Below are 16,110 nucleotides of genomic sequence, written 5' to 3'. Positions count from 1 at the left end.
CTGTCTATAAAGATTATTTGCCCCGTTTATATTAACAATAGGAAAATTCTGACTCAGGCATTGGGGATCTAATTAATACAGTACAGTGTAAACATGCAGTGTTGTCTTTGCATCAGCATTTCTGTGTGTATGTGTGTGTATTGATTGGTTCACTGCCCTCTGACACAAAGCAGTCTGGTTGTTTCCATTGTAACTCAAAGCTTCTACCTACTGGACAAACAGGGAACTGTTGGTGAGGTCACTTGTAAAGTTCCCTCTGGTTCTGGGACACACCAGTACCGGTGTCACGCATCAGGTTACAAATCCACTCCCCTATCCGCAGGACTCCTACTTCGGCTGGACAGGGTTTTTTTTTGTCCGACTCAAATCTGGCAGTCACTCTTCCGTATTCCCTCCATGTTGCACGGCACAGTCTTGCGTGTCTGGTCTCGGAGCTGCCTGTGTGGCTGTCAGGCTGTCAGGGTGATCGGGCCACTCTCCTCTGCAGAGTGCAGCCTCACACTGTGAAATGTCACCTTTTAATATGCTAATGTCGGGGGTCCCAGTGGTGCCATTAGGGGAGAATCTGACTCCCCTGGACAGGTGAGTGTGTGCGTGTGTGTGTGTGTGTGTGTGTGTGTGGCGCCACTGACGACACACATTTATGCATACGTGCACACATATGCGTGCGGTCACAAAAGTTGAAAAGAATGCATCTACATGTGTCACACAGACACATTTTCATATGCATGTGCCCAAAGTCATCCTCCGTGACACACGTCATCCCTCAACGTCTGTCCTTCCCCTGCCCGACCTCGGGAGCCCCAGGGTCTGCGGAGATGAGGAGACTGGTTGAATTAATTGTCTCCACTCACTGCGTGTTGAACTTTATGAAACAAATGTTGAACTCTTCAGTCCACAGGCCCACCGGCTATGGCACTGTAGAACCAGGAAGACATTGAATTGTCTCGGATAATGAATTTGTCTGTGAACTTGGTGTCAGTTTGGAAAATCAGGGTAGAAAGTCCTGACTACTTTAAAGAGCAGCTGCAGCCCAGTGTGTTTTATAATTTGTTCTCCTCCCTTCACATCTAAGCAGAAAATCTAACAGCGGAGTTAACTGAATAGTAATAAGAGGCTCCATCAGTGGGAAGTGGCTGCCTGTCATGTATTCAGACGATGAGAGAGAAGCAGACAGCGAGAGAATACACAATATGTGCACATGTGACAGTGTTGTGATCCGATACAAAGTGAAGCTCAGACCCGTGTCTCTGCGTGTGTGTGTGTGTGTCCCCGAGGGAGTTGTTAATGTCTCTGAAACTCAGCCAGACTCTCCTCTCTCTCCCGCTGCCGTGTCCCTGTGGCGTCGGGGCCGTAGAGTTGAGAGAGACCGAGGCTGCATGGCGGCAGAGCACCTGACCACTGTGACCGATAGAAAACTAAACTAAAATGTTGACGCTGCACAGACTAAGTGGACACAGCCTGGCTACAGAAATCCACGTAACAGGCGGAACATGCTATACCCAGGGAGGCCAGGCTGTGCTCATGTAGTCTGTGGAGTGTCAACATCATAAAGAGACAGAATCATAGTTTCTACTATACTGTGAGTTATGTGGATTTGAGAGAGGTTGTCTTTGGGGAAAAAATAAACAATATACATCCTGAGTTTATCCAGCTCCCCGCAGAACTGCCTTTTATCCACGTGGGGAAAACAGTCAGCGTGTTGTTGACTCAAAGAAACATGCTTTGTGTTTGGTGTTTCTGAGTCATTACACACGTCAACATGTTCTTTTTATTTTATTATATTTGATGTTATGGTTGACATTTGAACATTATTGTATCGCTGTTGCCAATAATCTGTCAAGGTTAATACGTTTTTTTGTACAGCTTTCCATATATAGACCGAAACCAAAACATGTTTGGAAACCTGATGCCAGTGGAGCTCTTTTGAATTTGGGCTTGTGAGGGTAGGAGGGTGAAGCGGAGCACAGCTCAGGAGAGAGAGAGGCGGTCATGCTGATCGACGCCCTGCCGAGATGAGATGAAACAGATGCCGTCGCAGGAACAACACGTCCCCACAAACATTTCTTATCAGGAGAGGCTGTTTTTTGGAGCTATTAATATGGCATCCACACCATATGGTATTGCCAAATAGAAGTCATGTTAGGAGCTGTGATATTTATATGATGATTGATGATTTGGAGGTTTGATGAAAGGTCAGAGTGGCCACAAAACATCTGTCTGGCAGAGATTACGGATCTTCTACAATGTCACAACGACGTGACAACTCTGTATTTGTTGGTCTGATGATGATTCAGAGAAATAAAACTTGCTCCACCAGCCAGAAATGATTGAGAAACTCTAATCTGGAGGAGAAAGTGATTTGAAAGATAACTGGAAGGACATTTGGATAACTTGGTGATGGATAGTTCCTTATCTCACCATGTTAAAGAAACTGACGATCCCACAATCTGCCAGTTTATCTGTTTCTGATTTAATATGTAATGGGTTCTCCTTTGGGTCATATCCCATCCCCATCCCCATCCATCCATCCCCTCCACAAAACTTCATGAAAATCACTTCAGTATAGGTTGTAAGTATTCCTGCTGACAGATAGACGGTTATAATGAAAATACTACATCTCAGCTGGAGGTAACAGTGTTTCAGATTCAGTTGTGATCATAACAATTTGTTCTGTACGGAAATTGATTTGTCAACAATACCTTAAATTTCTCATATTTTAATGTCGCATAAACGACTGTGAAGGTTTAATTTAAACGTGTTTAGTCAAAGACAAAAACAAGTTCTATCAGATTCTCTGTGTTAGTTTTGTCAATTGGGAAACATTTGATTTAATTTGATCACTTAATTCAAAGTGTGATTGTAATATTTGAGGAGAGATAGGGGAAATAACAAACGTTTCTCTGAAAAACCTCCATCAATGAATTTCATTTTGACAGTTTCACTCAGTGGCTGAGGTTCAATTCATCGACAGCAGGATGAGATGTTTTGCTTTTCCCATCACAAACTACAGGCTCTCATCCTTTGTCATTCAATCACTTTGTTGATTCGATTTGTGGATCTAGCGACTTCGTGTGATGTTGATTTGACTGCCCGGGTTAAACCAAAACTTTAGTTCCACTGCGAGGAGAGAGAGAGAGCTCTGCACTATCCCACTATGCATTAAAAAAGCATGAGTCTATTATTGCAAGCCCTCCGAGCATCGTGCGACCCTCGTGCTCGTATGGCAGCGACGTGGTGGAGAAAATAGACGTCGAGCAGAACCTGGCTCTTGCAGGATGGTCTGACGAGCTTCCCCCCCGAGAGCAGACGATGCACTGTACCAAATTTCATACCACATTACCTATCATTATGCTGAGTGGAGCAACTTTTTCTAATCCGCAGTTTAGTCTCGGGGCAGAGTTGAATTGTTGCCGACCGCCAGCGCTCACAGCTAGCGGGTGGAGAGGGGTATCTTTAGCATGCAGCAGTTGGTACTTTCTGGAGATGCCTGTTCTCCGCTTCTCCCTCTGAGCCGGCGAGCTGGTGGTGGCTCCTGCTGCTGTTGGGATAAGGACGACTAATTAGCCAGAGCGCACTCGCTCTCCTCCTGAAGCAGCACAACTTCAAAGCAACTCTACTGTCCCCAAGCCCGGAGAGAACGAGAGAGAGAGAGAGAGAGAGAGAGAGAGAGGAAGAGAGGGAGAGGAGGATGAAGGGGATGAAGGGGAAGGATGGTTAACATGAAGTGAGGATACTCTGAGCGGACGTCTTATAAAGTACGTCGCTGTGCTGGATTTTCGTGGATGTTTCGAGGTAACTTCTGGTTTTACCGACTCTGTCCTCGATGTCAGTCATGTGATCATAGATGAGAAATGGAGGACACGGCATCACGAGAGCTGAGAGCAGCAAGGTGGCGCCGCAGTCGCATTATACCCAAGACGGCCGTAAAATGTGAGAGCAAGGATAATGATCAAAACTGTTCTCTCGTGCGAAATAACAAGATCATTAGTATTTGAATTTGTGACTTCCTGTCTTGAAATGGGGATATTACCCCCCCCCCCCCCCCCCTCCTCCATGGATCAACGCGACTGTGTGTGACGTGTGTAATCCTGGCGACCCTGTAACATGCGGCAGATCCTTGTTTTGCATGACACAGTCGCGTCCAAACTTTGCTCGCAGAGCATCCGAAATGATGATTTAGGACTAAAGAGGCAAAGAAATGCAAGCAATAAAGATTGAGTACACACCAACTGACAGACATTGTGGGGGCGGGCGGGTGAGGAGCAGGATGCCATGGCCACAGATGAATCACACAAGGTCTAATCTTGTTACCCCGACACCTCGGTGGCAGCACTGTAGCTTTCTCTCCCCGCCATCTCCACTCTTCCCTCCTAATGATTATAGATTGGCCATTCTCACCTATTTCGGCTGTGTCGCGAGTGGGTTGGATATAGAAATGCCTCCAACACACACAAGTCCTCTTTAACTTTGTGCTGTGTGTGTGTGTGCGTGTGTGTCTTGCTGTTTGTGTGCACGTGCATGAGCTGTGGGTGCAGACAACCCGTTAAAATAAATGGGTTTCATATGTTGTGCCCCATGCGCGTTGATCCATCAGCTTTGTTTGGTGCCGAGCCTGAGGCCGGGGGTTACTACATAGTTATATCTTAACAGGCTGACGGAACAGAAAGACTGAAACCACCGACTCTGGTTCCCTGCTGCACGGATTCTTCTTCTTTCACTTATTTCTGCCTGTTGATGGATGTCTGTCTTCAAATGCCGTGCCAATCTAGATTTTTGATATCGAACAAAAAACTCAGGAAGTGAATTCCTTCGTTATGGTTCGATCAAATATAGTAGACTCTCTGCATATGTGGAGAATAGTCAGGTTGCAGAACAAAACTGCTAAGCTTCCCACACACATGTTTGTACTTCCTAACTTAGTGAGGACACTCATTGACATAATACATTCCCTAGCCCCTTAGCTTAATCTTAACCATCCAAACTACAAGTAATTGGCTAACCCTAACTTTGAAACCAAGTCTTAACCCTCAAACAGCCCATTGGAAAAAGTGAGGACCGGTCAAAATGTCCTCACTTTCCAAAAATGTCCTCTGTAGGGTATATGCATATAATGGTCCTCACAAACATATAAATACAGGAACACACACACATTAAGCTGGAGAATCTCATCTAGTGAGTTTATATTGTTTTGTTTTTTTAGGTATCTCTGCATCCTATAGGGCTGTGGTTATGTCTTATAGAGAGCAAAATTGACTTAATATCATATGGTAGGTACAACAAAATCATGAAATGACTATGAGTAGCAGTGCATTCAGTTTTGCAACCTATGGATAGATTGATGGATAGATAGATATATAGATAGATAGGTAGATAGATAGTTAGATGGATAGATAGATTCCTTTATCTTTACTGCAGTATTATGAAATTAGTAGCAACCCACAGGTGCATTCCACAATAACAGCTATAATAAATAAAAGAGTAGAAACTGTTTAAATGTAACTATATAATAAAAAGTTATACAAATATAGTATTTAGTGCAAGTACATGAATGAAAAACTGTAAGACAAACATATATAAGACAATTCAATACGCGCATGATCATTTCACTTTAGAAACAACTTTATAGGGACACGATCTATATCTTATTTAGTGCGATTATCATGTGTTTATAAATGATGTCATGGAACAAAATTACATTATTACAATATAGAAAAATTAGCAGTGCTTGATTAGTGTGTATACAGCTTGCACAGTGTGTTTCATGGTTGCATAACTTCTCAGTCCCTTCTTCCCTCCCTGAGAATTCTGCAGGAATCTTGATAATAGTATGGATTTCACTGAACCTGTGAGGCCTCACAGAGCTTTTTGTCTGTTATCACTCAATATGACGGTCACTCAGCTTTCCACATCCTAATTTGGTTTCCAATCGCCACTCTCAGATCAATGTATGTCGGCTGTTTTTCTCCACTCTTTATTGAGTGGCGACGGGGCTCAGGTGAAATGGAAATGGAGGAATAGATTTAACGTACCCGGATGTATTATTTTTTTTATATTTTTTTAAGAAACCTCCAGTCACGTTGAGTTTCACTCTGCAGGCACCGAGCGTTGCGTTTTACACAGTGTCTGAGTGGTGGTTTGTAGATCTAACACATCCTGGAGAGACGCGTAAAACCCTTCTCATCTGCTCGCTGCGGTGACAAAGCTCAAAAGAAGCACACACACCGGGAGCCGCCTGACTGATTACACCTCTCACATGTCTTATCGAGATAAAACAGAGATGGTGTGCAGACAAAATAATGAAATGGAGGATAGCAGAAGGCAGGGATCCCCCATGGAGCTCGACAGGAGACAGACAGACGTCTCAACCGATGGCGTTTGTTTCTCCTCTTCAAAGACACCAGTCGCCGGGGTGTCAGAGAGATGAGGTCTCTTTGTTTGCTTTTTTTTTAATATTTGTTGCTGCTTTGGTGTATTTTTTATATTTTTCTTTGTCTTTGTGAGCAAAGGACACATTTAATCCAATTCAGCTTCCCTTAAGTGGAGTGATGCTTTCCCGGGGAGATCAGCTGAATTTCCCCTTCAAAGTTCAGTTTTCCTTTTTTTTTTTATGCCAGTGTTTTTTCCCTTTTGTTTTGCTGTGGGATTTCTTACCTCTTAATATATTACGAGTGAACCCCACTGAAGTGTATTCTGTGTGCTTCCTCTCAGCCACCGGGTATTGAGACTCTCTTTTACTCATCTTGCTCGAGATGGGACTGATAATTGAATAGTTATGTCACGTTCCCTTTAGAAGAAAAATGCATGAGCGCCTCAATGTTTACCTCCAGATTTGTCTGTCATCTTACATCACGCTGCTTCTACTTAAAAACGCAAACTTCCAGTGCCCTGCGTCTCAGCCTCCTGCCTGTCAGAACGTTTAGTGCATTATGTCTCTGAGAGTGATTTTGTTGTACATTGGCCTGAAGCAATAAACAGGCAAGTTAGCTTTGGATAAATAAAGAAAGTAAACACTAAAAGTTGTCCTGTTAAGTCTTAAGTTCATTCTGTACTGTGGGTGTGGGTGTGAGTGTGTGTGTGTGTGTGTGTTTTGTGTGTGCTTGGCTCCATAGCTTTTTTGAACTATAGTTGATGGACGAAGAAGTACATAACAACTGTCATCTCACTGGACACAGTGATGCTGGGATATGTGTATTCATACAACCCTGTTATTGTAGCTGACGTGTGTGTATGTGTGTGTGTGCACGCATTTTCTTGCTGTAGGTCGGTGTGCAAGTCACGCATATAAATGACAGCATGAAAGACAGCTTCATGACCATTGTTTCAGAGTCAAAAGAAGTACACACGCACACACACACTCTCAAGGTTCTGTCTGTCCTCTGGCTGCAGGATTTAGTCTGTAATAGTCTCACATCGGACAGGCAGGGTTGTTGGGTGAATCACAGCTTGTGGACCAGCGTGTCACAGAGAGCACAGACACACACACACAGACACACACACACACACACACACACACACACAAACGCACACACATTTTTACTCCTCAGACACCTGATCATAAAACAGAACAGTATCCATCATTTATGAGCTGTAGTGTACACGCCCACACGTCACGCACTGATCCCACAGTTCAAAATGTATTTCACAAAATGTTTTTTATCGCGACATGAAAAACAATCTGGTGAAAAACATTTTGTATTCGTCTGATAATTCTGTCGCTGCGGAGACCAACGGCAGCATTTCACAGTAATTAGCAACTTTTGAGAACTGAGAACTTAATGTATTAACAAAAGCAATAATTACAAAGTCACTTCTCCTGCGAGTGGTGACAGGGAATATGATTAATACTGTTCTGCCTCAAGGAAAGACAGTTCTACCCTGTAATTGGTGGAGCATGTACTCATAGAGCCACAGTAACATCCATGTCCCTCCTCTGTGCTCAACGTATTTATTGATGTCTTCATTACTCGCCTCCAAGATGCTCAAACATTATGCACAGGCTACATTCACTGGTGAATTGGGGATAAGTTGAGTAAATACTCAGGGGAACGAGCTCGGTCTCTGTAAAGCTCATGATTTCAGACAGATTCGGTTGGATGTATTTTGGGCTTTTGCCGTGGATGTGCAGAAGCAAGACACTTAACTTCATCAGGTTTTTCATCTGCATGCCTGCGAGGGCTGTTTCCTAATGACTCAGTTGTACACAATCATCTAAATCATGCTCTCCCCTCTCTCCCCTCTCTCTCTCTCTCTCCTGCTCCTACCCTCACTCTCTTAACATCGGTGCATGCATGTGTTTTTTTGCCCACAAAGCACAAAACATGCATGTACAGTACATACATTCAGGCGCTCCAAATTGTTTGCATGTGCATTTTCCATTCTTAGGCTCAGTAAATATTTATATATGCAGCACCAACCAACAGAGCAGAGGACTGAGCCTTTTTGTGAGTCAAGACTCGGTGTAAAGACCTAATTAACAAGTGCGGAAGCTATAACAACTCCCTGATTACACCATTGGAGACATTCTGAACTTATTAACAAAGTTTGAGGCTGATTTGAGTTGTTTTTAAATCGACCGGTCGTACCTGCTGACACGTCGTCTCTCCGGTATCGACTCCTCTGCCGGGCCGACTCTGCTCCGGACTCACGTGTCAATGAATAAGTCATGTATTTATATGTGGAGATAATTAGCGGAGGAAGTGAATCACAATTAGCTCAGTGTTGGAGTTCGCCTGAATAACTGCACTAAGCAGTTTTCATTATTCACTCATTACTTTGTTTAAGTAGTTTTTCCCCTTTACGTCTGTTGTGTTTCACGGTCAGGTCACGTTTCTCTTTATAAATAATCTTGTTATCTAACTTTTATACTAATGGATGTGCACTTCACATAATAAATCAGCTTTCAGGGTTTTTTAATGTACATTACATTTTTTCGTAACTGTTTAGTTAATATCTGAGTTTAGAGGGAGTAAAATGCCTTACTTAGTTTTTCACTGAGACATTTATTAAGCCAAATTTAAATAATATGTTTTAATTCAAGATGGGCTGCAGGTATACGTTTTGCAAGATGCGTATCAAATGTCATTCAACACTGATTTCCTCTGATTCCTGCGAGGATCCAATTTTTTCCTCCTGTTCTACACAAACTCCATCTGTCAGACATGCAAATACAGGCTCCTGTAGGTTATTGGATTTACACTTTTTTAACAGATACAGATGACCTTCAGATCTAATCATCACACTCCGTACTGTGCGCTCTCTCTCTCTCTCTCTCTATCGTGTCTCTGAAAAACAGTTCATTAATCCACTTTTCACACAAACCAAGGTCACCTTTCCAATCCTCTCGTATGAAATGTCCCTCACGTGTGGGAGTGGACGAGCTGACAAAAAGACGCTTTGGACGAGAGACACAAAAACATGGCGATCAAAGGGATCCTGCCAGTCGCTGATAAATCGCTCATCCCGCAGATTCTCCCGCAGCCCGGCCCACTCCATCCCAACATATCAGTCCGTGCAGGAGGTTTGAGGAGGTGCATGATTCGACCCTTTGACCTCCAGGTGCGTAGGGCGTCTGCCATTAGACTCTATTACGACCAAGGTCACGCAGGGACATGTCAGTTAGTGTGAAATGATGTGACCTGCCTCTGATCTATGTGGCATCCTGATGGATCTGTCAGCAGCACCGGCACACATCGTAGACACGATTAGAGAGATACAATGCAGGAAACAGAGAATAAATGAGGAGGAGGAGGAGGAGGAGGACCGGTCTTCGGTGGAAAGGGGGTAATGAGGAAGATTTGAAATGGCGGGAGATGGATAAAGGATAAGAACTAGCGAGCTAGCAGAGACTATGTCCTGATCGATCTACATGTCTCTGGCATTGATCAGACTCCCCCGCGTATAGGGAAATTACCTCCTCTTCACAAAAGACAGTGATACAGTGATTATCAGAGACACATGCTGCGCTGACCGCCTCCATGTGTTTTCCATGCAGGCACATGCATTTGTGTGTTGTGTAAGACACACAACCACATAATGTGCATTCGCTCCCCTCACAAAATACAGTTAAATCCATGGCCTCCAGTCTGTCCCCGTCAATTTCTAAACCCATTCGGGATAAGCAGGTTTTTCAAAGCCCACATGTTATCTTGACTGATGTCCTCCTGGAGTGTAACAGGCTGAATGTGTGTGTTTGCCCTTGAATCTAATGTCCTGCCCTTATGGCTGCAAAGACTGACATGTACAGCCAAGAAAGGGCCTTATCATTAACATGCATGTACAAACACACACACACAGATGCATACACACATGCATGGGGCACACACCAGCTTGGCTTCCCCTCTGCTCCTGGCGGGAAAGCGATTCTGCCCTACTGGCTCTCTGACCGACATATGGATGAATGGAGGCGGTTCATGGCTTGCCGTGATCAGTGCCGCGTGTGTGTGTACAGTGTGTGTGCATCATGCGTTAATGTGTCCACATGTCACAAGTATGAATGGATGACGAGCTGACTGGTTTTGTCCGTGAGCCAGTGGCCAAGCTGTGCCGTCTCCTCCCCGTCTGCTCACTGACAGTTGGACCCACGTTCTCTGCAGCCATTACCCCAGCCGCACTCTTCTTCTCCCTCGCACATATGCTATCTTATCTATTTATCTAGCACGTCTCACTCCATGCATTTCAATGAGACGCTTTTCTGAAATAGCTTGATCCTTTTGCAGAAGTTAGAATTAATTAAATGAGATACAATTGAAAGTAACATTCGGAGAAGATGAAGTTTCTGTTGCCGAAAAAACTAAATTAATCATCTTCTGTTGCACTAAATGAGATAAAGTTCTGCCAGTCAGATATTGATTATTGAAGAATAAGATTAGAGTGTCTGGTTGAATTAATTTGTGAAATATTTCTGACTGCGTACCTCCGCCAAGGCCCAACGGTCCCCTTATGAACCCACATTTAAATTCACTAAATCCTGATTTTTATTTGGATCTGGACCAAATTGCACACACTTACAAATATCAGTAACCTGATTATTATTACCTCTTATTGTGTCTTATTGCCTCTCACACAGAGGCTGAAGTCCTCCTGCAGGGGCTGCGAGTTCCGGTCCAAGTCCAGCTCCTTTCTGCATCTGTCTTGTCATTAAAGGCGAAATACCCCAAAATATTTATAAATGAGAAAGTTTGTATTTCCGTGATAGTCACATGTTTTAGCTCATCTCATTACCTCCCCGTTGACATACATTTTTATCTCTTGCTCTCTGTAAGGCTGTTTGGTGCATGGTGCTGCTAAAAATGTTTTATTTCTTCCCCCGTGTTGTTTTAATTAAGAACAAAAGAGGTTGCGAGACTCCGGGGGCCGAGCTGGCACCGCCACTGTGAGCTCTCTCTCTCTCTCTCTGTCGACCGTTTCTCTTTCACTATTCTCCATTGCAGAGAATTACATGGCTTATGCTTCATCCCTCTTGCATCCCTCCCTCTTCAGTCACCCTTCATCGGCCTCTCTTTTGTGTTTCTATCCATCCAGCAGCCCGTGCATGCACTGGAGCTCCCATGTTAGCATAGTCATACCGCGTTTCTTTTTTCTTTTTTTTTCCCGCTGACACACATGACTGCCCTGTTGACTTTGATCCTCAGATCTCGGTATCAAGAGACCATTCACTCACTCGCCTCAGGGAGGTGACAGCAATGTCTGTGATTTCCTTCTGTGTGCAAGGGAGAGAAAGCACAAGATGCAATAAGTGGAGAGTGAGAGATGACAGACCCCGTGATCCAATATTTTCCCCTCTGAGATTTTAGCCTGGGTTTTCTCTGTTCAGTCGCTGTGTGACGTGTGTGACATGAATCTAACCTCGTTGTGTTCTTTGTTGTTGCCTCGGCTGTCTCTGATCCCCTGTTCTCTATCACTGGGTTTTGCTGCCACGCTGATGGAAACTATCGATGTTGCCACTCTCTTGTTTGCTCGTCCATTCAGCCATTCAGATCCAGAGGTGTAATTTAAAGAATCAATAGCCGGCTGATGGAACTATGCTAAAGCCGCTCTCATCCTCTGAATCTGGGACAACACATGTGTGAGCACCGTGGAGCGCTTTCCCCCTCATTTGTCCACGAGGCAGGCCTCCTCTCCGGCATCGCTTTCTATTACAACACACCATCTGCACCTGCAAATTACAACATAATTACAAGTAATAAATCACACGGCATGTTTTTCAAACACAGCAACATGAAAATTAAAGTCCAGGGTGAACAAAATTGTGCTTGTGTTTTAAATTTTTAGTAAAGGGAACCACCGCAGTTCCCTGGTGCCTGATTAAAAAAATATATATATTTTGCTTACAGCGATCTTAGTCAAAACTTTAACAGGAATCCCGGAGGTCCGACGTATTGATGTATCCAGTGTGGCAGGATATGACCCTGAAAGGAAACCCCGTGGGTCGAAGCTTTGCCAATCAGCCCGTCTAGTAACCGGCATCTGACATCTTCTGCTAATGATGTCCACTCCACAGTGATAACCACCTTACATTACAAGACAAATTATCTCCCAGTCAAATAGCCAATTTGGATTAGTGTCATCCTCCAGCTCGTGTTCGACCTCTGCTTTTCTGATTAGGTGTCGTTTTTCCTTCCCTATTCCCGTCGCAGGCTTCCCCCTGTTTGGTTATCGAGAAATCGAGCAAATTGGCTGTAAATTGAACAACAGAACACGAGACCGAACACCGGTAACAAGAAGGACAAAAGAGTGGACGTGTCTGCTCATCTGACCGCCCGTCCATCTGTCCAATGCGAGTGTGTGAGTGTGTCTCCGTGAACGGTGGCCAGGCGCCTGCTAATGTCGGCCTAATGAAGTGCCACGGAGAGATGGCGACCGGACAGAACTGTCCACGCTCACAGATGTGAAACTTAATGAGAGAGTGAGGAGCGATGTCCAGGTGCCAGGCCAAGAGAGACCACGGCCACCTGGTAGTCATACGAGCAGGAAGGTGTTCGTGGTGTTAGCGTGTTCGAGGCTTTGATAAGAGGTGAAGCAGGTAGTTAGTGTTGCCATTGATGAAGTGAACCGATTTTTTTCCAGATCATTTCTTTTGACTTTTGATTGTCGGGCAATTAATGCAACTGTGGATCAGTGTATACAATGCTAGAAAGAGCAAGGGTTGCCGCACAGATTTACATCAGCATGTTAATCAACAGCTAATCTTGCAATAAGCAGGCGGTTGTTCGGTTAAGTCTTCACTTAAAGCCTCATTTCTCTTATTTCAATTAAGCAAAAGGAGGCGCTTGAAGGGAGCTTAGGAAGCCAGCTGCTGCCTCTGTAGCGTTTCCGACAGCTCATCTCCTCCTGAGTCTTTGGGAGCATTAGTCTCTCTGCGGGGGAGCCGGGCTGCCGGGCCTAGCTAGCTACAACCACCAAGGGCTCATTGTTAACAACACACCTTGGCCTCAGGTGAGAAAGTGGCTCCGGTGTAGCGCAGCTGATAGCGCTCATTAGTCTCCAGATTAGCCCTGATTAGCCTAGCCCTTACTCCCACTGATACGCCATGCTAATGCTAATTATGCATCTAGTACTTTACCCTTTACAGACAAGCTGTGGGGCCGAGGTCCATTAGCTTTTTTTATCCTCCCATGAGTTTTTCTTGGCTGCTGATTCAACACGAGTTGCACTGTGTAGAGTGTTTCTCTTCAAAGGGACTTTAAAAGAGGTTTTACACTTTTGGTTGTTAAAGTGTAGACGTATTGCTGTTTAGACAGAATATAATGATAATAATATACTGTGCAGACAGAGATCTCCAATGCAAGCTAGTGGGAAATAAAAAAGTAATGTGTTGAGCATTATTAAAGACGGCTGCTTGGGTTGTTAGTTCAAAACCTGAGACATGTCTCAATTTGGAGGCTGCGTCCTTCGTCGGCTGCATTCGTAGACCGGTTGCGTCACAGCAGCGGAACTAGACTGTCCCAATTCGAAGGCTCCTCCAAATGAATCCTTTCACCCTCAAGCAACGGAGACTCCCATGATTCATTGCACTTCAGTGACAAACAGTTTTACAAAGAGGTGAAAACGTCAGTAGAATTTCTTTTTAGATATAACTACTGAACCGAACAGTTAATGGCATACATGTTATAAAATAACATGTTTTCAAAAAATGTAATCAAACGAGGAAAGTTTTCGTCCGTAGCTTTGTGGCTCAGTGGCGACTGTGACGGCAGGACAAACTCGTGATGCAATAGGAAGACCAGTCCCACTCATTTCTGTTCGGCAGCCTGGGACTGGCTCCAGCTCCTCCTGTGACTGTCAAAGAATAGACGGTATAGAAAACGGGTGAATGGACAATTAAGGAGGTGAAACCTGATTTCACACTCGGTGAAGCTAACAGTTCTGAGGGGAGTTTAAGAAAAAGTCATAGTTTGCTCTGCCTTCATTCCACATGAGTGTCCATAGTTGTGTGATGAGTGTGACATTAAAGCAAGGCGAAGGCTGTCACAGACAAGTGACACAGCGGAATTGACTTAGATGGGATTGAGATGAGGCAGAGGAGCCTTTAACTCCCACTGTCTTCTCATCTCCGTCATTGTCAGTGGATGTGAGACAGACAGAGGGTGGGGGAGAAGGTCAGTCGGGCAATCTGGAGGAGACGGAGGAGCAGATAACCGCAAGTAGCACATGAGCCGAGCGCAGGGGGTGCTGGAGATAAGCTGTGGCTCCTATTGGAGTTAGGTGCCATGCTGATTTCCGGTGGCAGCTGTGCATGCTGACTACATGTTCCTGAGATGCTGACACAAATCCAAACTGATCAGCTGGATTCTGGTGAAATTCAGCTCGCACCTGTCTGGCAGTACGCTGTGCTCGTCTCTCAGCAGCTCTGTAAGCAAAATAGAAGACCTTGTGTGTCTGGACAGGGTGTTGTGTGTCTATCTGTACACACTTTGCAAACAACTGCAGAAAAAAGGACAAGGTAGAGGAGGAAAAAACAACTCCTTTTGGAGACAGGGATGTACCGAGTGGACATTTTGACCCTGATTCCCCCACAGCCTGTAATCTTACCGGAAAGTAATGTTCCAATGTGGCATGTCTGACTCCCACAGATTATTCTGCTTCTTGTTTGTTATCTAACCGAGCTGATTAATGCTCACCCAGAGCAAAACTCGGGATTATGAAAGGCTATTGCTCAGTAATAGCAGGGTTTGTTTTTTTGTGAGTGAGGAGAGCACAGTTTTTGTCAGGTGAGAAAAAAACACAACCTGTTTTCCTTCAGTTCGCGAAGCAGACTACATTTTCCACTCGAGATAGCGCTGCTTGCCAGCTGTCGAGGCTTATCTCCGTCCTCTCTGCCAGTGGAAAGTGCCAGTCAGCTCCTTTGCCTTGGTTAACTTCCTCCTTTTTGAGCTCGTGCTGGTTGTGGAAAGGGTTATTACAGATTGCTGCCTCTCCGATTTGTTTCTTGAAATGTGAATTTCCCGAGTAACCTCAGAAAACGTTTGGCAGAAACTCGTCACTGGCTGTTTTAGGGTTTATCACACTGGTGTTTCACTTCTTGTAACATCGAGAGGAAAGTTGTCGTTTAAATTCTCATTTATTTCGGAGATATGTCCATTTCATCTCAGTTGAACTATTGGTTATGCTACCCATCAATGGTTTCTGGTGGTACTGCGGTTTTTCTTATATCTGTAAGCTGAACGAAGGAAACGGACGAAAGGCTCCATGTGTTTCCTCATATGTGACTAACCTCGAACATGATTATCAGATCCTAATTGTGCTCATGTGATGCTAATCAAATCTCTCTGTTTTGTGTTTCTTTTCTTTCTCTTTACAGGTCGAGCGAGAAATAGCTATTCTGAAGCTCATAGAACACCCACACGTTTTAAAGCTACACGACGTCTACGAAAATAAAAAGTACTTGTAAGTATCAACCGTGGATTGTGTGAAATTGTAAAAAAAAACTGCACACGCTAAGTTTGTATTTAAACAAGTGCTCCTCTGGATGTCAGAAAAATCCCACAGATCATTCTGTTGGACCAAGAAGCCGTTTTGATTGGTGGATAATGATCGCAGGGCTGCAGTGATAGCCTTAGAGGGGCGGATGCTTCATTAGTACGGGCATGAAGCATTTAATTTGGTCAT

The 16,110-nt window shown here is 44.3% G+C and overlaps 1 protein-coding gene across 1 annotated transcript in view; it reads left to right on the top strand.

Moving 5' to 3' along the window:
* The window catches only part of LOC128444491 (serine/threonine-protein kinase BRSK2), a 164,468-nt gene that overhangs the window by 98,865 nt on the left and 49,493 nt on the right, over positions 1-16,110 (top strand). The window contains exon 3 of the mRNA XM_053426998.1: positions 15,803-15,888. Within this exon, the coding sequence (XP_053282973.1) occupies positions 15,803-15,888 (86 nt within the window). The remainder of the gene's footprint in view (positions 1-15,802; positions 15,889-16,110) is intronic.

This window comes from Pleuronectes platessa, chromosome 7 (assembly GCF_947347685.1).
Source record: "Pleuronectes platessa chromosome 7, fPlePla1.1, whole genome shotgun sequence".
NCBI classification, from domain to species: Eukaryota; Metazoa; Chordata; class Actinopteri; order Pleuronectiformes; family Pleuronectidae; genus Pleuronectes; species Pleuronectes platessa.
Note: the sequence above shows the minus strand (reverse complement) of the source record. Positions and strands in the feature narration are given on the sequence as shown.